At 41.6% G+C, this 23743-nt stretch overlaps 1 protein-coding gene and 1 long non-coding RNA gene across 2 annotated transcripts in view; both read right to left on the reverse strand.

Moving 5' to 3' along the window:
- Nucleotides 1-1995: 1995 nt before the first annotated feature.
- LOC140270176 (uncharacterized) lies at nt 1996-4155 on the reverse strand. Its single transcript, XR_011907689.1, has 2 exons — nt 3972-4155; nt 1996-2645 (listed from the first exon to the last, which is right to left on the reverse strand). It is a non-coding gene; the product is annotated as an uncharacterized lncRNA (long non-coding RNA).
- A 1182-nt stretch (nt 4156-5337) lies between these two features.
- Nucleotides 5338-23743, reverse strand: part of aqr (aquarius intron-binding spliceosomal factor) — a 41803-nt gene continuing 23397 nt past the window's right edge. The window contains exons 28-36 of the mRNA XM_072364945.1: nt 21069-21206; nt 20892-20963; nt 20449-20636; nt 20157-20328; nt 16001-16171; nt 10801-10886; nt 7562-7736; nt 6197-6307; nt 5338-5780 (exon numbers count right to left, since the gene is read on the reverse strand). Coding sequence (XP_072221046.1) covers nt 5511-5780; nt 6197-6307; nt 7562-7736; nt 10801-10886; nt 16001-16171; nt 20157-20328; nt 20449-20636; nt 20892-20963; nt 21069-21206 — 1383 coding nt within the window. The 3' untranslated portion in view covers nt 5338-5510. The remainder of the gene's footprint in view (nt 5781-6196; nt 6308-7561; nt 7737-10800; nt 10887-16000; nt 16172-20156; nt 20329-20448; nt 20637-20891; nt 20964-21068; nt 21207-23743) is intronic.

The following is a 23743-nucleotide window of genomic DNA, read 5'->3' on the forward strand; positions in this document are numbered from 1 at the left end:
CGCTAACTGACTGTTGGTACTAATTTCATGTGTGTAGCTTATGCGCCGCCTGAAGTTTTTTTTAGTTTTTTTTTTTTTTCAAAGTTCATTATTTCTTGCACTTACCTTTGGATTGGAGTCTGCATTTGGATCCTCCCTCAGACATGAACAGTGACATTTCTGTTATCATTATCCAAAAACCTAAAAAAAAAAGCCCATGAAATCTTTATATCCTTCGTCTTATGAGAGATCAAAAGAGTGATCAAATGATGTGAAATGCAAATATCTCAACCACTTTGGAATGAAGAAAAGGGAGCGAGCAATAACGGGGGGTGCATTTTGCTAAAATTAATAAAATAGTATTAAATAAATTATACAAATATGAAAGTGCAAACAGAAACAACAAAAGGAACCTCATCTAATTTTCAGAAGGGCCTCAGAACTATTACGCTTAAAACATAAAAGTTCCCCTTCAAGTCAAAGTTCTAAGCTGAAAGCTGTTCAACTTTTCCCCTTAATGTCTGCTTTTAAAACTCGATAACAAATCAAGGCCAGAGCCCACTGTGTGAAGGTATTAGTGCAAACTTCCAGGACTTTTAACCAAGCATTAATTTTTGTCAGAACTCTTCAGTCTTCTTGTAAGATGTTTTAGGCTGGAATATCGACTGGGATATCTACTCTAAACCTTCAGCCAGAACCTTGAAACTTTCATAAGTTTACTTGTAATTCTAGGAGACTAAGTAACAATATTCCCATATAGAGAATTATATAAAAACAGGAATGCTCTGCTCTTTTGGTTGTGGGTCACAGCACTTTATACTGCATCTCTTATAAGGTTTTGGTGGAGAAATCTCCAGTCTGCTTTCCAGTTAGCACTGTCTTACACTTTCAGGCAATTTAAGAACAATTTAAAAGTTACTGTCAAACTGTCTCTTTGATTCTTTGCCAAAATTTAGAAACTGACTGGTCGATGATTCTTTACCGGTTGATGAAATTTACCAGTTTGTTTGTTTTAGTTTTTTTCCTTTTTAGTTCCAGTGAAATTCAGCAAAACCAATGTCCTGATAACACACAAAGCAGACAGATAGAGCACCAAGTGGTAAAAATAGTGTCACTTCCATCAGCTGAGGAACCAGTTAATTTCCTCATGAATCAGTGGGAATTAAAACTAGGCTGAAATGGACAGTCAATATTTCGACACTTAAACAGGCGATTATGTGTTTACAGCTTCTTTTACTGCCTCCGAGTGGCTTAAAAAAACGTGATGCAGCTTTAAAAAGATCACATGGTTTAGTTACCACATTCCTTCAGAGTCCTTAATAGCTTTATGACCACATAAAAGGTCTGTAAAGCTACAAAAGCCACAGGCAAAATCAAATGGAGTTTCTATGAATAAGAAACAGTTCAGAGCTGGCGGTTTGTAATCCAGACCCCCCTTACTTAATGACATCACAATGACAAACATCAGCCTAATGCTTCCTCTGAGACAAATTTTGGCAAGCTCCAAACTAAGGATGACCAGCTGCCTTGGACTTCACCGTTTTGGGTTAATAAGCTGACCAACTGGAGCGGTTTGGGCTTTTTCAGTAGGAGGGCCTTAAAGACACAGGACAAAAAAACAAAGCTTCACAGACTGATATCATGAGTCACTGCAGCAATATATGAGAAATATCACCATTTTTTAACATAAAAGTACTTCAACCTCAAATTTTCATAGACCTGTAAAGTAAAACAAGACTAATGAGCCAATAAATGAGCACAATAAAAGCTATTTAAGTCAATTTCATGTGTATATCCTTCATTGTTTGACCTGTTCACACAACTCTCACCTTGGATTTAGTGTGATTCCAATCCCCGGGGACCCTAAAAGTGAAAAAGCTTGAATAAATAAAACTAAATAAAACTACAATGTCTTTATATCTGCAGCTTTGTTCACCTTTCCACTTCAGAGAGACTTCATAAAATAGAGTTCCCAACCAAATATGGTCTACAACAAGTCAGGTAATAAACAGAGGGCAAGTTCAAAGCAGTTTTAATCGCATTAGTTTCCATACAGTCATTTATGAGTCAAAACATTTCCATTGTTAAACTGCCATTTTCTTTCTTATCTTCTGCATGCAGGGTTATCGTGAATTAAACAGCTAACGCAGGCCATGAACAAAAAGCCATTTTTCTTCTTGAAAAACCCATAGAAATGAGAAATTTCAGGTTAATTACATGTTAACAAAAAGAGTGGAATTGATTTTCCGGACCTTCAAGACCTTTTCGTTACTTAGGTTGAGAGAGTTGTTTCCAGGATATTGAATGAGTCATCTTGAGTTATTTCCACATAAAGCAGATAATAAAAGTCCTCCTTAAAAGTAAATCCATTTCTCCACACAAAGGGAACTATGTTGACGCTGACCTCGTTGTTAACTGGTCCCGATCACCCTGGATGGTTCTCAACACAAAGGCTTGCAGTGCCTCATGTTGTTGGCGCAGGTTCGACCCACATTGGCCCCCTCCAGAAGTAAATCAGAGAGCCGGTCCAAGCCGAGGCAGGTGGTGAGGGGGCTAATGAGGCCATAGAGACCCCCTAAAGTGATGCTAATTGGCCAGCCAATGCACAGCAGTACCAGCAGCCATATGATGCACCAGAAACACGACCCACAACTGGCCATCCTAGTCTGGAGGAAAGACACAAAGTTTAGAATAACTGATAATGAACTGAAAATGGACACTGGCATGGATTTGCAAAGCCAAATGCTTTCGCTTTAGTTGAGCTGACAAAAAAAAACCAAAAAAACCCCACAACTGGGCACTTTAGATTTTAGGATAAGTGTATCCTGGGAGCAGCAGGGATTCTTCAGTGATGATGGGAGCTTATCAGATTGAGACGTGCACTGTTGATGATCTAGAAGTGCTTGTCACGATTAGGCAGCAGCCTTTAAAAAGCATGACAGGCTGGCAACTTTAAGCAATGACCACCAGGCCTTTCTGCCTGTTGAGGTCAACTGACCGCCAAGTGACATGGTGTTGATGACTGGCGCTGGCACATTAGTCACCCACTAATAGTAGATCAGCAAAGATTGTGCAGAACTTTGGTAATAAGCGTAACTGTCAACACTGATAAGTAGCAGCCAGGAATATAATGTGCAGCTATTTTGGGCTTGTTGCATTATCCACAATATAAAAAAACAACAAAAGCAACTTCCACTCAGTATACCATCCAGTGTGTGTATTTTTCCTCCTGCTACAGTGAAGCTTAAGTTTTCCACAAAATGCAACGTTAACAGAGGGAGCGAGGCTGTAAATCTTTTTGTGTGATAAAATCTACCAGAAAAATGTGACCCCAGGCCCAGCCTTGAAGTTAAGATAGTAGAACTGATGGTTTTATGAGTGTGAAAGTGTTGTGTGCTGTCAGCCTGATTCCCTAAGCTTGTTGCAGCTTTAAGACATCATGGTCAGTTTCTCCTCCCCTCCAGGCTCTGCTGCCTTGACTCTGTGTAATGTGTAATTTCCTGTTGTGACACTACTGTCACGTAGGGTTGGGCAATAAATTACACATTCTACACGAGAGTGTCTCATGGTGGATCCCGTGTTCTTGGTAAACGCCCTCACAGAGGAAAAAAAAACAACAGTTATTTTAAAGCTAGAATGCCAGTGCATATCCAAAGGCAAGAGGATTCCGACTCAAAATCCATAATCTGTCCTTGAATTTTCTTTTTTGCTGTTAAATTTCTTCCAAGAACCCTTATAAGACTGAACAAAATGCATTAATCATTTTTCACTCTTCCTTAGATTAGGAAACAAGTTAACAAATGAGACATTGTCAATTCCAAGTCAGTATCCAGATCGCATTCTGTAACAGTCTACTGTATGTACCCAGTTTTACTGCATGCTGTTAGTCTCTGTGATATATTAACCCTTAGCAAAGGTTAGAAATGAGAGCTTTGCAAAGTAGCTATTAACCTAGTGAATACCTGTCCTGTGAGTATAAAAGACATGTTCACCTTCAGCAGAGAAAAGGGTTCTGGAGGAAGCGAGCGCCTGGTTTCCTTCTTGCGAGTAGCAAGTCTCCAAAAATCCTGCTCGAGGTTTCCAGAGATGATGTGTGCGAGCAGTAGCCACTTCCCACCAGTTAGTTCTAATTTACAACAACAAGGTACCACAGGCTACTGAATTGTCATAGGGCCAGCTGGGAGAAAACAGAAAGTTAACAGGAAGGCTTAACAGAGGGAGGGGATTACACAATGCAGACATTCATGTGACTCAAGAAGAAGCATGCTTGGTGTCATGAGATTTAAGGCTATGTGGTGATATAGAGGAACTTTTGTGTTCTGGCTGCATTGAATTGTCTCTGTATTTGTTTCCATACTCATTTGCAAAATTTAAACCATTCCTACTTTCATAATGACATCCTACAGTTTGTCATCATCGACTCAGTAATTCTTAGATGAAAGCCTCAGCCGACAAAGATAATCGGTTTTATCTGACCTGTCATTCTAATCATTTCCTCAGCTGACAGAAAGGCCGAGCCTGCTACTCCAAAACACTTCTGTGAACCTTTTTACCCGGCGTGCCCTGTACTTAAGACAATACGAGGGAAACAAAACAGACATTGCCTGACTCCACACTTGACTGAATGCAAAAAATGTGTCTCTCTGCATCCATCAACTCATGGTTCTCCACCAGGTTTTACAACTGGCCCAGGCACAAGCAGCTGTGCTGCTGACCTGCTCTATTAGCCAGTCTGAGAAATCATGCAGCATCAACTAACCTCTGGTGCATGACAATGTAAACATTTCCACTCTGTTTGTGCCTGCAGGGTTTTCAATTGTGTTAACTTCAAAAGTTTAATCAATTTGTTTACCAGCCCTGCTCTAAAGTTGACTTTTCCTTTCCTGTTTTCATATCAAAACAAACATTTGAATAAAATTCAGCTAGCAACTCTCATTCCTAACATTGATCTGGCTGGAGTCGACTGCCCTGCAGCGCACTATACTGTTAGCACTGCACACAAATGTATGAATGCTTGAGGATCTAATGTTGCTGGTTGAGTGACTGTACATCCAGAGGGAAAGCTGAAATCCTCCAGCATGTCAACTGGCTCTTGGGTGAAGTGACTGACTTATAAATGCGGCTTAGTATCAGCTTGTCTTGCTGGTATAGGTTGAGCCAATCAGATTTGAGTTGTGCTTAACACAGGAGGGGAGAAGATAAATGGATGGAAGTATCATGACAAAGAGATTCTTACAAAGCCTAAACCGACCCTTGTTGGTGTGAGTGTGTGACAAACTGGAGACAAAGTATTATCAGCTGATAATACTTAGTTGCTGCACATAAGTAAACATGCCAAGGAAATTATATGGATTTTATTCATTTTTTTAATAAAGAAATAACAGTAAAGATCAGATGTTTTAGAAAAATAATGAAACATTGTCATTCGGAGCTCCCTTAGGTAGAAAACAGATTCAATCAACGACATCAGACAAACTTTTTTCTAAAGGGAATCCACTTGGTCCCTCAGTAGTAGTCCATTAAAGGATGTTCTATTGTTCTTGTTCCGCTGCGCTGTCCTCGCCATCACTGTCGCTGTCTCTGCCCGGATGCTCTGGCATCTTTGCGTGGCCTTCTGAATTCTGGTCTCCTTCCTTCTCACTGCTTTTCTCCTTGTTTGGCTCAGAGCTCATCTCGCTTTGTGGGACTTCCTGTTCCATGGGGCTCTCTTCCTGTTGTTCCTGGGATCTACCTGGTGCTTCCTCGACCTCAGAATCTGTTGTGCTTTGTTCCGGAGGAAGAGCCAGTTTCTGCTGTTGCTGCTGAGAAGCCCAAAGAAAGGAGGGCAATTCAACATTTTTGACAATATACAGTAAAATACATGTGAATGTGGTGGAGATGTTCTTGGATTCTCGTAAGGATTATTGTAACAGACTACAATAGTTAGTTAGGTGTACTAGGAAAAAGTGGTAAATTAATGCATTAAATATGGGGGCATTCTAAGAATGATATTTTCTCTCCATCTTTGCATTTTTTCTTATAGCCCTCATACAGCATATAGTTATTTATTTATTTTTTTTTAAATCACTGAAAATACACTTGAAAACAGTCAAGTTTCAGTAATGCTCGACTTGTGGCCAGTCCGTTCTTCACATGTACAACTTTATTTTTTTTACATCTGACCTATTTGGTCAACTGGCATCTGTATAACAGAAGAGAGGTTTCTGGAAGTTTTTACCTGTCTGTACTTCTGAGAATTCTGGATCATGTGCATGTACATGTTATACACGAGGTTCGCCATCTCCGGCATGTCCTTCACAACTTGGTCAGACTGCCCAGATGCATCTCTCTGAAGGACACAAAACAGTAAGAGAAACATTTGATCTAAGTCGTGATGTGAAAGAAATCATAATGAAGAATTCCATGAGTCTTGTTAGAGATCATTCTCTCAGGCACCACCTGGGGAAGTATTGATCCAAGGCCAAATGTGTCAGGAAATCCCAATTTCCTAACTGCTTGTTATTTGTGAGCTAAAGTTTCCCTTCAGCCATCACTGCTCACGCACTAATCAAACTGAGTTCAGGATGCACAGTCAGTAATTCCACATCAGTATGCAGACAGAGTCTTGCAGCCTAAACTCAGCTGAGGCAGGCTGAATATTGTATCTACTGGGCTGCTGCCTTATAAACGCAACAGTGATGCTCACAGAAGCCCTGTGGGCATCATGTCAGAGTCAATGAGACCGAGAGCTTTACTACTGTACAACTTAACTGTTCTTGGTTTTACTGCAGTACAAGCGTCAGTCAAATCTTTGGGGCACTGATGTATTTCTTCTGTGTAATAATATATATATATATATATCTTGTTTTACCATTCTCCCTATCTGCTAACAGTTCTGTAAATATGTACATACTCACATGGAGCCATAGTGTTCTTACAACAGCTTCCAAATTAGCACGTTTAAATAGCCCCTGACAATTCTTTTCCAGTGACGCCAGAAAAAAAATCTCGACTTTTACTCTTCATCTGTGTGTCAGCAGCAGGGGTTACCCACTCCACATAGATGGGCTTAGCAGGGGCCGCATGTGTGTGCCCAAAAGAGCTGTCCCTCGTGGGGAGGAACACTCTAGAGTCAGAGAAAGTGTCAGAGGCTGTGGGGTAATTTAGACACCCCTGTTGCTACATACGCCTGTTAGTGAGACACACTGACCAGACGACAGCCGTGTCATGCTAGTCAGGCTGCATTTAGGAGAGTGGTTTAGTATTTCGACCCTTGAGGTTTACTTATAGCCTAGCCCATGTCCCCATGCTTGCAGATTACCCCCTGCATGTTGCTGTAAACAGACCAGTGTCTATGCATAGAGCTACACTAAGCATTAGGATTAATGAAGGCCAAGGGGAAGATTCCATCAAGAATATACAGGCAGGATTAGACAGAGTCAGGGGGTGTGGCAGCAATGATGTAGTAGAATACTGAAGAGGCAAAGAAGTAGGCGCTGACTTGAAACCTAGAAAATGTGGTTCTTCAGTACCGTATCATTAGTCAGATTTAATGGAATAGGAAATATAATGCTTAAAGAGACTAGTGTGTCGGTCTGCTTACTGGCTGTTCCTGGTTGTAATACTCATGTGGTCGGATGTGGAGCTGCAGAGGTCTGGCAGTGAGCTGGTTGAAGACAGGAGTCAGCTCGAAGCAGTTCTGGAACAGTGACACTCGGGCAAAGATGTACAGGCCCAATCTGGCTCTTGACATGGCCACCACCAGACGCCTCACATCCCTGTGGAAGGATTGAAGAGAGAAGAAAGAAAAAAAAAAAGTTAAAAGAGACACGAGTGGGCAGAGAGGGAAACTGTGAAATTGTAAAAGGCGAAAAACAAAAAGTGGAATCACTGCGAAAAGAGCAAAAAGGCAGAGAAGTGTAGGAGAAGTGTAGGAGGTGGGAGGTTTAGTGAAGGATGAGCAGGACTAGGTGAGTGGGACAAATTTAGAAGCTCACAAAGAAATAAAAGAAAGGAAGGCAAAGGGCATGGATCAGCAGAGCAGACAAAGAGAAGAGGAAGTGGGAGAGTAAAGGAAAGCGTGGATTTAGGCTAGTTTTTCTTGCCATCTTGGAGAATTAAGAGATTAGAGACAGAGGAGTAATTTCTCTAAGAAGAGGCAGAATCCTGCTTGGCTCCTTGTACAACAAAAAAGTGGTTACATATCACCCCCACTGTCGAGGAATGCCACTGAGGGTCTATTCATCTATGCATACAGTATTATCTATACATAGGTCAAAAAGCTGTAAAACAAAAACTAGCAAGGCCTGAATGGGATCGCACGAAAAGCCCAATGTTAAGCGGCACAATAAACTATTTGCACGGTATACATCTACCTATTGTTTTGCATGTTACATTAATGTTGTACACAATACACACCTACACACTTTGTTTACTCTTAGCAGCAGGAAAACACATTGAACACAGTCTGATGAAGACTAATACGGCACACATTCATGTTTGTGTGCATCTATAAATACCTATGAAACCATAAACTGCACACACGGAAATGCAGCCAGAATATGGAATATGGAGTCCACCTGAGCATCTCAGAGATTAAGAGGATTAATCCTTGCCATATGCATGATGAGTTTCATGAATATGCAACACAGAAAAATAGGGCTTATTGGAGCCACTATGTGGAGCATAAGTAAGTTTGCCGCAGAGAATGTTGTGAAAATGACTGCAGATTTTCAGCCAAAATTGAACCCAAAACCTTCCCACAGTGACAAACTACAACACCAATGAACATAGTGCTGTGGAAGACACAAACCAATCATGAAGCACGGTAGCCTGCGGACACGGCGCGACCGAGAGATGTCCACCTGGACTGTACGGTGACATGACGGGGAAAAGTGGACCAATACTATTTCTGTGTGTTCCCTGATCAGTGCGTGTGTGTCAGAGCATGTCTGGATCTGTGTTTCCCTGTCAAAGAGCGCGATCCTGTGTGCGAGCGTGCCTGTGTGTATCAGCAGGAATGCTTCTACTGTCAAAGCAAGGGTCGGCTCATCGTATGGTCAGCTGTGTCCCCCCCGTGGTTGTCACGGCAGCGGATTGCCATGAGGAGAGATGCTGTAGCAGGGGAGAGTAGATGAGGAGGATTGAGAGGCTGCAGTCAATTGTGTGCCGCAGTGATGCCAGTGTGGGGAAAATACAATTGACAGCACAAGAATTCCCCATTAGCCATTGCTCTATGGACCTGACTATTCCAACATTTTTCTCGTAGCTTTGCTGTCGTCCACAAAGGAGAAGTGCACCACATTTTCATATAAAATGTATTTTCGCAGGTTTTGGGGTGTATTATCCAAGAAAACTTGCACAAAGTTTGCAAATTAGATTGGCCAAAGTTTGTGAATAAATAATAATCGCTATTTAGGGAAAAATCTGGAATTGGGTTGACATATGTATAATTCATTAGCAGTTTCATACAAACACACTCGCTGATTAGATGTGATGAAGTCTGTGAAGCTTATCAAACGACATAAATTTAATCAATTTTGATTCCAAAATATTTACAAAAAGAGAAATAACCACAACTGCTCCAATTTCACCAGAAAATTGTGTATTGGTGTCCATGCTTATCACTCGTGGTTTGAAGCTGAAGGAAATAGGCTTTCAGGGCTTTGATGTTCAGCGCTATCAGAACTTTTACTCCTGGGGAACAGCAGCTGCGGTGCTACTTAAAGCCAGCGCATCGAACAGTTGCAACACTGAGCTTGCAGCAGACTGGGTGAAATATCCTGAGTGAGACAAGATCAGATGAGCGATACAGAGAGGAGAGGAGGCGTTGCCAGCAAGATAAACTACCACTTTCTGTGGCCTACTCTGTTGTCTCAGCTACATGAAGTCATTTATTTTATCAGTGAGATAAGAAAGGAACAAAATACTTCTTTTTTTTTTTTTTTTCAAGTGCTTTTTTCTGCCACTTAAAGTGGCAGCGGGTGCTGAATGGTGGTGTGTAAAGGGGGCGAGGTGGCTTGCATTTAGTGACAAAAGCAATGGCCCATTATACGCACTGGAGTTCCAATCTGCAGGCTGTCCAATAAAAAGATGAAGCTGTGAGCAGTGCAATTCCAACAGCAGCTAATGTATATCACAGCCAGCGGCCAGCACTGCATACAGAAGTAGTGTGGATGAGCTCAGCTCAAGCTTTCTGATAATAAAGCATGTGGTGTATTAAGTGTAAAGAGCTTGTGGGGATCTCATGGCAGCTGAAAAGGGAAAAGGCCACTGGACCACAAATCAATGCAGTGGAATGAGAAAGGAGGTGGGAGTCTTTAGAAGAAGGGAGGGGAGGATAAGGAGACAGAGCTGAAGTATGCAAGGGAGAATAGAGATATAATGTCAAGACATATAGCTCACTGCCTACTTTTTCCTAGGATGCCTTATATAGTTTGCCGTTGAAAAAAAACAGATCTATTTGTTTGTTTTTAACCAGCAATCAGAGCAAAATGGTTTTCCTTAACCAGGACAAAACTACAGTGAGCACCAGACAGGCTCCCGTCCTGCAGCAGCTTTATCCGACGTGTGTCAACATTAAGCTCACACATACTTCAACATGTTGTTATCACTGTCAAACCTCATTCTGCTGCTACACATAACAAAAAGAGAAAGTCTCCTGAGAGCAGCTGTCTCAGTGGAGTTAAGTGCCGGCATTTCTGCTGTGTTGTTTCCCTCGAGGATGTTTATCTTGGATATAGTTGCTATTACATGTAATTTTATAGTAGAATGGGTGCTGGGAGCTGAGGGCTATTTTGTATCAGGTACATTTTTCTGCTTGGCATGCACTGAAATAATTACCTTAGATGTCCCACAGCTTTGGTGCGGACCAGTGAGAGGATGATGTAGTCATTCTGCTGACCCTGGAATCTGTCCACCGTTGTGATCTGTACAGGCACAAAGAGATTTATTATTCGACAAACCAACTCACAAATAACGTAAATATTAAAGAGATGCTAACTAAGCTTCAGCTTTGCTTTTTTTTTTTTTTGCCAGGTGGAGGGATTTAGCTGAAATGTTTTGAAACAGGAGCGAGAACACTTTCCACTTTGAATTCTTTTTTCTTCCTGCATTTCTTTATTTATTTTTGAGAGGGAGAACGATAAGCAACGGTGCCTTCGTCTTCTTGTTGTCGCCGTTATCGCCGGGGGCCACATGGAGCGTTAATACGGCTTAGAGGGGCATTTGCCACCACTAGCCTCTTACCAGTGCCCCTGAGAATCAAGTCCTAGGTAGTGCAGGGGCAACGCTGTTCGACTCATGCAGAGGTTATTTTAGGAGTAAAGAGAAAAGGATGAGAAGTGTCTCTCAGTGATATTTTATTTCAAATCAAAAGAAAACTATTGTCTGCAAGCTTGCTTCTTTTTTTCCTTTTATTGTGATGAGCTTGCAAAGTATCTCCAGATATGAAAAACAGAACTGCGGCTGTGCTGTCAAGCGTTACGTCATCTCGAGTCAAAGGAAAGAAAAGGATGGGATGGAAAAAATGGAGTCTCTTAAATATCCAAGTGACATGTCCTGTCTTGCTAAGAAAAAGAAAATCAAGGCTGCACACATAAAATCTTTAAGGGAGAAAATAAATGAAAGATTTTACTTTATGCTGCTAAAAACCAGCATAAAGGTGACCTTGTTCTGTACTGCTTGTCAATTTTCCTTTGGATTCTGGGTAATTTTTGATGATTTTGTCAAAATATTAATTGTTTCTAATTGACATCTGACTGTTATCTTAGCAATAATGAGCCAACGTAAAACTCACAATATGAAAACACTGAAAAAAACCCACTTCTGGAACTTTAGTTTCCCTAATTTATGGTTACAGCTACGAAGTATGGAACACTGGGTGCCTGAACCAACACAGGGCAGCTGAAAATAGATGCTGCATAAACATAACAAGGCATAAGTCCTCCTGATTTGCTACTGTACACAAAACACTGCCAGGCCACATGGAGATGAACTCAAAGCTCAGCAGAAATAGGTTGTGTCCTCTATAGATCCACGCACTGGAAAGGATCAATAGGACATCAGCTACCATGGAGAAACCACACAGGCCCGGGACTACAGTAACCAACATAAGAACCAGGCAGTCTGTCTAAATCATCCTCTGGATGTTGATGTCTTTAACTCCTATCACAACTCTCAGTGAACCTGGGACCCCTCAAAACCCCCTTATGCATGAAAAGAGATATATATACGTGGGAAATGTGTGTGTAAAAAGTGTTAAAGCGTGAGCCATGGGGCTAATGAGGTGTTTATTTCGGGTTCTCTGTAGCCCCGCAGAACAGGTGCAACACCACAGGCAAAAGTATGTTGATTTCACTTTAGCATGAGGAACTGTGGGCTGTATGTTCCAGTGAAACGCGGACTGTATACGTGCACATGTCCACACGCATGAAACGGTGAATGTGCAGACAGGAGGAGCTTTTGACAGGGAGTTATTCTTGGCCCACAGTCATAGAAGCCCATATCGACAATTTCCCCAAGGGGCAGCATTTTGCATGGTGTTTAGTTATTTATGAGAAATCTTCTTGGGAGAGAATTACAGAGGTCATGTCAATGTGACACACACACACACACACACACACACACACACATCTGTGGACATAAGGAAACAAGCACACACACAGAATATATTATGAGCTCCTTACACAGAGGGCTATTTTACAGGGATGCATTTTCTTCCATCTTACCTGTCCTCATCGATGTGAAGACAATGACATGCATTCTTTTAACTGATGGACAACCATTGATTGCTCATCTCTCTCTCTCTCTACTAACTATTCTATCCATCATGCAATCTCCTATTCATGGCAATTACTGCCTGGAATGTGCAGGAGTCAGACCGCTGGTTTATCTCATTTTTCACAAGACATGCCCAGGGATCACAGCAGAAAATGCTTATTGCTTCATGTTTCTCATGACTTCATATCTGTTTAAAGAAAAAAACAGCAGCATGCTGGGAAATGACAAGTTTCTTAACTATGGCCAAATATCCTGTTAAGACATCCTGGTTCCCAGTCAAAATCCATCTCTCCTTTATTGGGATGAATTTCAGTTTTGTGACATGGAAACCATCTTAAAGGTTAAAAAAAACGCACCAGAGAAGGGGAACTTGGATCCATGTAACTGCATCCATGCTGTGTGTATGGGAATTACAGATTCAGATAAAGCTCAAGCTAGCTTGTTTTATTTTGAGACTGCGACTGGTGCTAACTGGCCTTCCTCTCCTTTTGTGTCTAATTAAAGCCATCGGAGTAAAGTAGGCTGTCTGTTGACATTTGCTTGGTTTTAGCTATTGTGACACATTGTCAGACACACTGGACCCAGTGCTCAGCATGTGACCTTTCAGCTGCTCAGCATTTTCCCACAAGAGTCCTTGTTTCTTTCTCATCACGGTTCCACTCTGCCCATCTTTCATTTCAGCAAATCTAGCAGCCTGTCACTCCTGTCACTTCATCACTGGGCAAGCATACTGACTGAGCACAATGAGTGACGCTTTTTGTCTTTACACTGCAGGACATTTTACATGGCCAAGCACATTTACTGTCTTGCTGTCAGAACGAGGAAAATCCTTCAAGACAAAACTAGGATGTTACAACTAGAGAGAATCAGCAAACACTTAAACCATGCAGCTGGTACAACAAACCATTAAATTGGACTCCTAACTGCAGTAATAAATGACTCAGTGGGAGCCACTTCCTGCCAGCTTGTTTTTGGACGATGACCTCCGCTTACGTGTGACACATTTAACTCTTCTAAAGTACCAAATGCGCTGCTTGGGGCTGAGAATGTAAGACAGGTTATTCACGTTTGCATAATACTGAGAGGAAAGCCAGTTTGTTGCCAGTTTTGATCTTTTTTTTGATGGCAAGAAAATGCAGAAGGACTCCAATCATAATACCCAAATTATTTACAGTTCTCCTTTTTCATATTCAGTGAAATATCTCTCGAGCAAAATCCCATAAACTCTGTTTCTTTTATTTATTTTTTTTTTTAATAATTCAAGGACACCCCTGAATTTATTAACTGGTAGCTCTTTCTTCACAATGCGGTAGTCCTGCTGTACGCTTTTTTTTTTTTGGTCCTATCAGAAATGTTTAACTGGACAGGGACAGGAGGGTTTGAATGAAGTTCTGTTCCCAGATTGCTCCCACTCAACTGTTAAAAATCGTCTCACATTCTCTATGTATTAGTATATTTACTCAATCAGATATATAATGTGCCAATAGGAGTGTCTGCACAAGCAGATCTGCTGAAAATCAGGAGCCGCTAATTTACCAGCGACAAAGCCACGGCTCGTTTCTTGTAGCTACAAAATAGGACCTATAATGAACCTGCTTGCCTGCAATGCTCTGCATTCTAACAACTATACATCACCATTTTACTCACACACACATTGGCACATGCATGCAGACATTCACAAATTAGTTCTCTCTTCGAGTGTTTCGTGTGATAAATGAGGGTACGAGGGACATATGCCTCTTTCATATTTGTCTTTTCAAGATGGGAATGCTGGCGCCGATGTTGCACACCACGCAATGTGTGAAAGAACAGTGGCGGAACGTTTCCGCAACTCTGGCTTGACGTGTGCACGGACACGTTGATATGGGGCTGAGTCACCACAGTTTAGCATGTGTTAATTACCAGAAGGAACAGCAACAAGTTAACAAAGACACCTTTTTTTATTAAATCTATATGTGACAGATGCTATACTTTTAAGTTGTGGTGATGCTGGTAGTTATAAAATGTAGTCGCACTATCTCTGTAAATGGCTGACTGAACTGTCACAGTCAAAAACTGGTTTGGAAAAGACGATAACAGCAGCTTTTTCTGCTTTGTTTTGTTACCCAAACTAGAGACATAACCGGCTGCAAATGCAACATGTTCAAACTGGGCTATTTACAGCATGGTGACCATCTACTTCTAAAACATAATGACTAACACAATAATGGGTAATAATACCGTTTTCAACTTCCTGTTGCGTGCCTAAATGCTGTAATCTGTGACCTAACACAGAGTGAAACAAGGTGAGAGCGTGTGGGTACTTACAAAAAAAATGAACAAAGAGAAAAGCATAAACTGAGGCAAGAGACTAAAACCATTAAGCAGTACAAAGAGAACATGGAAGGGAAAAAAAAAAGGAGAGACGAGGAGTTTAGGGAAATAATGTGGAACAAATGCAGACATCCCAACAGCATCTTTGAGGCTGAAAGGAACAGAACTGACATGGTCAGTCATGGAGTTGGGTTTAGTGAGGTATGCAGCTGGCTGGTAAGTAGAAAAGTGTCCTGCTCCATTTGGTCTTATGACCTGTCGCTGTTCCAACAGTCTCATGATCTGCTGCAGCTGGACAAAGGAGCCATGGTTTCAAAAATGCACTTTTAAAATTTTCCTGTAACTATATAAATTGAATTAAGTCTCTTTATGACTCACATCCTCTACCACCACACCGCGAGTCCTTGAAATTCACGTTATATTTCGATACAAGTAACACCGCGAGTGAACAGGCGTAGTTAAAACGCACAGAGTGAGAGAGAAATGTGTGTGTGTGTGTGTGTGTGTGTTTGTGGTAATGGGAGGCAGAAACACTAAAGGCCTAGTGAGAATCAAGAGCTGTGAATTTCTTTCCCTGTGCGATGGAGGATGAGAGGTTCGTGCACTGACTGCAGCTGACATCTGGGGGTGGGAAGAAACTGTTTATGAGCATATCTTGTGTACTGTGTGAGTTTCCACTTAACTAGTCTGAGTCCTACGCTAATACATCAGTTAAAAACGTCTGTTGGAACAGTGGATTCCTTCTCCATAGCGAAGAAGAAATATGTCCCCTTCAAGTGATATTACATGTGGAGTCTGGCATATTACAATGTTGCAACACTGGTATAAAGCATGCTGTGCATTTTCTGGTGAGAGTTTTGTAAAAATATATATGTGGTGTACTGTAACTGTACTGTGTACAGCTGCTGTCAAGTAGTGTTTGTACTTGTCTATTCCCATTTGCGCTTACCTTGTTAGGCTGTCCAAAGAACGGATTTCCAGCGCAGCGTTGGTTGATGACATCTCTGATCAGGTGTTTTTGACCATTGTAGGTGGTGAGAATGCTGATGCGGTCAGCAGGGTAGCCCAACAGACGCATGTACATGAAGAGAGCCACAGAGTACTCTGCCTCCCCCAGGTTCTTCACGGAGAAAGAAAGGGATGCAGTGAGAATAACACAAGATTGTCCTAATTTAGCACAAAGAAATATTACAATGTGTAATTTATGCTCTAAATGTCATATAACTGATGTTATTGTAGAGAATGAGCAAGCTGAATTGCCCAAACACAAGTGTCTCGCTTTCAGCTGAAACAACCAAAGCTGCCTGCTGTTTTTCTCTCCTTGTGCTCATCTTGCAATACCCCTTTGTCACCTGTCAAGTGTTTATCTGGTCAGCCAGATAAAAGCCCAGTCATGCATCAACAGTCCTCTAATTTGGGTTGGAACTAGCTGATACTGCAACTAGACAGATGGGACAAAACGTCTCATTACAAGAGCCCAATGGCAGCAGTAAGGATGACTGGCACATTTGTGCTGTTCCTGCGATCAAGAGAGGAACAGATAATTGTGTTTTCAGAAACATGAAATGAAAACCATAAAAGGATATATTTCTTCAGCATAGCGGTCCGGAAAACAGGAGTTCTTTCAAATTCAAATAACTAATACAGTACCAAGACATGTAAATGCATCCACTTGAAATAATATTATTTTTTCCCTCTCATTCCCAATACCAAATCTCCAGGGCCTGAGTGTACATCTGAGATTTCCTCTCAGTGGGAGTAAATATTATTCACCAACAAATATTTTAAATATTAAATATTATTCACAAACAACACCAAACGGCAGATTTTTCAGCTTTGTGCATCCCTGCTCAAGACTACCCGCTGCCCTTCATACGTGACTGTAAAAAAAAAAAAAAAGGAAAGGAAACAAGCCCGCACGGTGCATTATTCATTCGGTTTCAATTACATGTGAACTGTAGTCTCACATCGTTGCTAATAATTTATTCAGCTTTATCAACCGTTTCTGATCAAGCAGCACTGGAATCAACACATCAAAAACAATCACAGCCTTTGTTTCACTTCGCCTGTTACCAGCTTCCAAAGGGCATGAATCCATCTAATTAATAAACTTCCACACTTTTCTGCAAAGGAAATGTAACCGAGACAGTAAACGTGAGCTAAGGGCTGCTGTATTTAATGAGAATTGAAAAAAAAGTACAATCATATATCAACATTACCTACTCATCAGTGAAGAGCCTGACAAGCAATCTTAGAAATCATTAGTAACACTCTGTGGCCTTGCCGTGTTCACTTTGGCTGGACTTGGACAAGGAAATAAGCATCCCGCCTCATCCAAAACGCATGATTCCAATATTTCTCCGTGACAAAAATAATTAAAAGAAACCCTGTGAAAATGCTTTACATTTATCACAAACATGTCACACATGCATAAGGATAACATAAGCTGAACGTGTCCGACTTTGTGTGCCTCGTGTGCATGTTTAGCTGAATAAGATCGAATGTCCTCGCACTCGAGAGAAGTTGGTAACCATGACGACGAGATCAAACCTAACCCGCTGGAGTTTGAGCCAGAGGCCTGAGGCAACATAAGAACTGGAAAGGATGGAGGGATGGAACAGGATAAAAAAAAAAAGAAGCAATGTTACACAATGTAGAAGTTCACTATTAGCAATAAGAGACAAATCGAGACAACCTGCAAGTCCCCGATGCCGATGTCTGAGCCTCGTAGATGAGAGAGGCAGAAGACGTGGATTTAGATAAGTATCTTACTGTTCATGAGCTGTTTGACAACACTGGAGTGTTATCGATGGACTGAGACTTAATATGGAAAGTGCTTTAGTAAATGAGGCAAAGAATTAACGACAGAGCGTTGCACTATGGATTCTCTTTGCTCACATATGCAGTTTGATTTCTTCACAGTTGCATTGTAAGAGCACAGCAGAGGCTGAGGCAAGTGTTTGTTCAGCTGTGAGATGTATTCCGCCTGCAATGGATACAGTTGCTTCTCGTGTCAAATGCAACTCCTCCGTTTCCTTGGAAAGTTAATGTGTGTGTGCATCAGCGTGTGTCAGGCTGAGAGAGTGAGCCTGGCCATTCCCTCGAGGAGCCTGAAAATGGCAACAAGCAAATGGAGTTGAGGTTCATGTGACCTGATGCCTTGAGAAGCGCACATGGTCTGGATTTAGGAACAATAGGGAGCTTCAGGGACATGGGTATGCAGCTGTACTGCTCAGAAAAAGCAGTGTTATATGCTCAGGCAGGTTAAAATCCTAACACCAATGCCTTCTATTTGGTATATACAAAAAATTTAGTTTTAGGAAATGTGCTCATCACTTAATCTGTATTATAGCTTTTTAATATATTCCAGTTTTACGTGTCTTGACTGATTCAAATAAACATGGTTTCTAACTAAAACACTGATTTCATGTGGAGATTCCAACATGATAACAATAAGCTATTTTGGCTGTAACATTTGACACCAACATTTGCTCTCCTGTGCTGGTCTGATGCAAAAGCAAACAACCTTTTCAACCCACCCCCCCCCGCCCACACACTGTCTTAGAGTCTCAGCAATGTCATGATGAAACACAATCTGGCTCCTGGTGTGAAGGACAAACCCACTGGTCTGAGCTCGGCAGCCAGCGCTAGCTGCAGACTAAGCACAGGGATGGATTCATCATATGGACTGGCTGCTAAAGCACTGAAATTTAAACATTAATGAACTGGTGTACGGTAATCAATTTAGAGGAAATGGAGGCTCGGAGGGAATTCGGTTCTCTGCTGTGGCACATTCAAGCGTGCATGAGTGTTTCTCTGTGTAAAGAATTGTAGAAGTAGAAGAGCAAGTCCTGCAAATTGTGTAGCATAACCCATTTTAGCTCATCAAACATTGTACCTGTGCTACAAATACAAAGGATACCGATATCCATTATATCAGTTATTGGATATATAGCGATGGAGCTCTATGGGTGCGTGTCGGTAGCAAAGCTTACATTAGGAGGCTGATACAGCGAGTTAGGACTATTGTAATGAGGTGCAACCGCTTCAAGAACTAAGAAACCAGGTTTGGCTACATTTATTCCAAGCTCCTACGATTACCCTGACCCAGAAGACTGAGAATCTATACAAACACATTCTTCTCACTTAAGTCAGAAATACCCATTAATGTGATAGAAAGAGCTGTGGAGCAAGCACAGAATTTGTCGTTGGAGCAAAACTGGACAGCAGGTATAACATAATACTGCTGACGGAGTCACAATTTTCTCACAACAATTGCTATAACAATGTACACTCATGTGCAGGGGCTTCATCTGAGGACCATCTCAGCAACATCTCTTGTTTGCTAGAAGAGAAGCTACACATGGGAACATGGTGTGTTTTTGCTTAACCGCTGCATCGCATTGTTCTTACCATAAAAAATGACAAGAAAACAAATAAAAGCAGAGTATTGTGGTAAACAAAGCACTGACAGATGGATGCAGTTAAAACTATGTACGATCTGACTGAGAAGCTTCTGCTACAACTCAAACACCTTTCTCCACCTCATTAGGATCAGAAAAATGCTCTAATGAATTTAAAAAGATGAACAGACAATGTCAGTGCTGTAGCTGATTGTCATAAGTGTAACCATGGAGAAACAACGTTTTGACAGCACTGTTATTTATTTCATAACGCAATCTGTCGGATTCTTCTGAGCAGAGAACAAATTAAAGCCCTTTCGCTCTATGGGTTTGTCCAATAATGTGTCCGCAGCACTTCAACCTGGTGCTATGGTGAAAGTAATATTCATCTTTCACCAGATCCCGCGCCGAGTCACATTGCCATCAAAAAAGAAAAAAAAAATGCTACAGAAAAGAACCGGAGGTAATTCAAACCAATTCAAAGCCATGCAATGATAAAAATGTCCCTTCCAGTTACTCTGCTGTAGCTAACAATCTATTTAAGGTTGATTTCTATGTAAAATGTTCAATAAAAACTTGATTACCTAATGATGTTCATTTTGTCATCTTGAGGCATAATTTCAAATATCATGGCTACAAATGGCTTAAACTAATAAAAATGTTTAGATCAAACATTATCTCTATGATCACAGCTTTACTGACCTGGTAAAAGTAAGGGTTGGGCTCCGATTCTCCCACCCCGTTAAAGTCTTCAACGTTAATTAGTTGAAAGTCAAAGGTGATGCCGGGGTTGGGCACCTGGAACTCAGGAAGTTGCTGGACATGAGGCAGGTTCCCAAGGTGTTTGTAGCGCCAGTTGTAAAGGTTACAAAGGCTGTGAAAAAGAGACAGAAACAAGTCAAGTCGTCGCTCTTACTTTCAGCCTTTTTGGCGAGGGAGCAGCACAAGGCCTTGAAAAGCAAAGTCGGTCATAACTTCTGCCAAGGTGACCCACCTTGCCCGAGCACGGCCCTGTGCATCCAAGTCTATGGTGGGCACCCCCAGGCGCACAAACCGAGTGAACAGAGACTGTTCCATGTTGGAGTACTTCTGAAAGGCCATGTTCTTGATGACCGGGGGAAGTTGGTGGTGGTCTCCAATCATGATCCAACGCTTTAGCCTGCTGTAGCCATCCTCTGGGTTCTAGAGATACGGTAAGATATGAGAACACTCCTTTCCAATAACATTGACCTGGTAAGACCATTTTTATTCTGATTCAATGTCTGACGTGGGAAGTTAAACCAATGTCGGCATATGTTACCCGATTAGGTTTTAATGACTTAAAAATCTGTTGTTCATGAGCCGATAATGAAATTTAAGCCACTGGTCACAAGCCCGCCTTAAATTTCAACCTCGCTCACACAGATTAAACAGAAGTTAGGGTCTGGAAAGGGTTACCTGTAACAGCAGAGGGATGAACGTCTCGATCTCAAGGATCTGTGCAGCTTCCTCCATGAGGATGTTGTCATACTGTAAGGGACAAGAAGGAAGTTGCTTTAAATATCGAAAATGGACTGCAGTGAACGCAATTTAGCCAGGGCCGTCCAGCCTTTGCGTCGAAAGAGAAAAGTCTACCTTAAATCCGAGCTCCACCAGGTCGTGGCGCTTGAGCGCAGCATGTGTGCAGGTCATGGCGATGATTTTGGCTTCTTTCACGAGCAGATACTTGGAGCGGTCCAGTCCACTCCTCAGCAGCTCAAAGGCCCTAAACTCCTACCAGAGGACGTGAGGGTCAGGAGCGAAAGCACCGTGCACAGTAACATTTAGTAAATAGGTATGAATAGCAAGAGATGATACTGAAGGATGCTATTCCTACCATTTATTCCTGCATTTGTGAATTTAGTTGTTTATTGCATTTTTTTTGCAAGATGACATTAGAGGATGTGATAAAAAACTATAATAATAAAAAGTTTTACTTAAATTCATAGAAAGACTTCAATGATATCCCAAAAAAGGGATTTTGGTTTTCCCACTTAAGTGGTTCTAGTGCGGCTTTGGAACCAGAACTTAACTTAGAAATAGTAACTAGCAAAAATGTTGTGACTGCCAGATTAAAAAAAAACAAAAACAACAACAACAGAACCTTTCCTTTCCTTTTGGCTCAATTGGATAACAATAAAAACTGAGATTCAATGTGGATGTGAACAGGCTTCAGTCTGCCTTTGGAAACAACTGTTGGCATTGTAAAGAGCATCCACAAACACCAGCTGATGTTTAAAACAGTGTTTCTGAGCTAACCTGATCGGGTGTTGCACGTCTATATGTTACAATATTTGCCTTCCACTCGTTAAAAATATGTGGAACAATTTAGGCCGTGGGCTGCTTTTGTTGTGTTGGTGCCGTTGTTGGTCCTTTAGCTTTGCTCTGCGGCGAAAAACAAAGAAGTGGACAAAGATCTGCTTTGCAATGGAGAGAAACTAAGTGTTGTAAAATAATGCAACTGTTGCAACTGAGCTTTTCAACTGTGCCGCTTGAACATTTATCGTTTTTGGCACCTAGTCATCATTCTTATGAAATAGAAAGGAGTCACCCTCTCCTGGCTCAAGCTAACTTTCACCCAGTCAACCTTCAACCAATGCTTAGCATCATATCCACGTTTTCAGAGGACTGCCCATCTCTCTGTCTACAAAAGAAAAAAAAAGAGGAAGAGGGAAACCTTTGCAAAGATGTGTGTTTGTGGGGAAAACAAGACAAACATGGATCTGTGAAGATGAAATGTCTCCCTGCACTGCGGTACACCACAGAAACTCTGATCAAATACAAAGAGGCAAGTTTAAACACGCACTGGAGGAAATGTTTAAAGTGACATCACGATGTGGCTCTGTGGTGGCTCTCTGGCTATTAAAAAAATAAATAAATAAAAAAATCAGATCAGTTCTTTGCTGGTTCTTTAGAGAACAAACTAAAAACTGGATGAAGAACTAGCGCTTGTGGCTTATTTTTAGCTGAAGCACTCCAATGTAGAAAAAAATAGATAAAATAATAGATGTATAGATCAAACAAAATACATTTTTTACTGTTGAAAAAGTCCCAGGAGGGATAAGAACTACTACTCTGAACTTCAACAATGCTGTGATAGACAAATGACCAGCAGCTCTGTCTGTGTACCTGGACCCATTAATATGATGTGAGCACCTCCATCAGAGTCTCTTTAACTACTGCTGAGCACGAAACCGAAGAGCGAGCTGAAAGAGCAAATACTTGAATGCAAATAACTTGCAGACTGCCTTCTGCAGTCTGACCGCACCAATGTGTCATCCTGGCACCTCGTCTGGTTACTTCTTTCTTTTCTTCCCCTAATGCATACAACTGGGCCTAAAAGCAATTCCAGGGGAAACAGACACAGAATAAACCGCCTTTTACTCAAGCTATTATCAACTTCATTCCTTCATTTTACTTTCAGTAGTCCCCTCGCTGCTGTGGTGCATTCTGCATTCTACAGCTGCTCTACTGGGTGCAGCTTTCTGTACAATACCTGCAGCACGAGGAACACTTTGGCACAGGTGTTCTTCTATGGCTTCTGCTGCAATGGTAATGCCAGAGACAAATCAGCTCAATGCAGACATCACTGCATTAGTGAATGCTGTGAGAGAGGGACTGAAGGGGGGGGGGGGGCATGGGTAAACAGGCTATTTTCAGGCTGCCACACAAGCTGTGTAGAGGCAGGGATGGAGGGAGGTTGGGAGAGGTAAACTCGGACAGCACTCGGGTATAAATATTTGACGAGTTCCTATTTTACCATTAATATTAAACTGATCAAAACATACAATATTGATGAGATCTATTTTTAACCCCCCATGGCTCAAGAGTGATTGAAGTGTCAAATCAAGATGGTGAGGACTGCAAGAGACTGACAAGAGAAGGGAGAAGAAAAAAAATAAATTAAGCAGTGCTGATACAGGGGAGCTGCAGAGGAGTTAGAGTCTATACACAAACCCAGGAGGCACATTGTGTCTCAGTCTGTCTGACGAGCAATAGATTCTAAGATTATTCATGTGACGGCTCATTCGAGGCGGCGTTCACATTCGAAAGGTAGACAGATAAGCAACAGCAGCGAGTCGATGCCGGGTTTTTTTTCTACCTTGCAGCACGTTCAGCGGCACCCTCTTAATGGGTGTGCAGATTTCACTGCAGCATGGGTGAGGCTGAGGGAGGAGGGAGGAGGTGCGGTGATGCAGTGATACAGAGGCCAGCCAGATAAATCAAGGTCACCACATGTGTCGGGATATTACCTCCAGCCAATAACTTCT

Source organism: Leuresthes tenuis, unplaced genomic scaffold, assembly GCF_036924035.1.
Source record: "Leuresthes tenuis unplaced genomic scaffold, fLeuTen1.0.hap1 SCAF_15, whole genome shotgun sequence".
Classification (NCBI taxonomy): domain Eukaryota; kingdom Metazoa; phylum Chordata; class Actinopteri; order Atheriniformes; family Atherinopsidae; genus Leuresthes; species Leuresthes tenuis.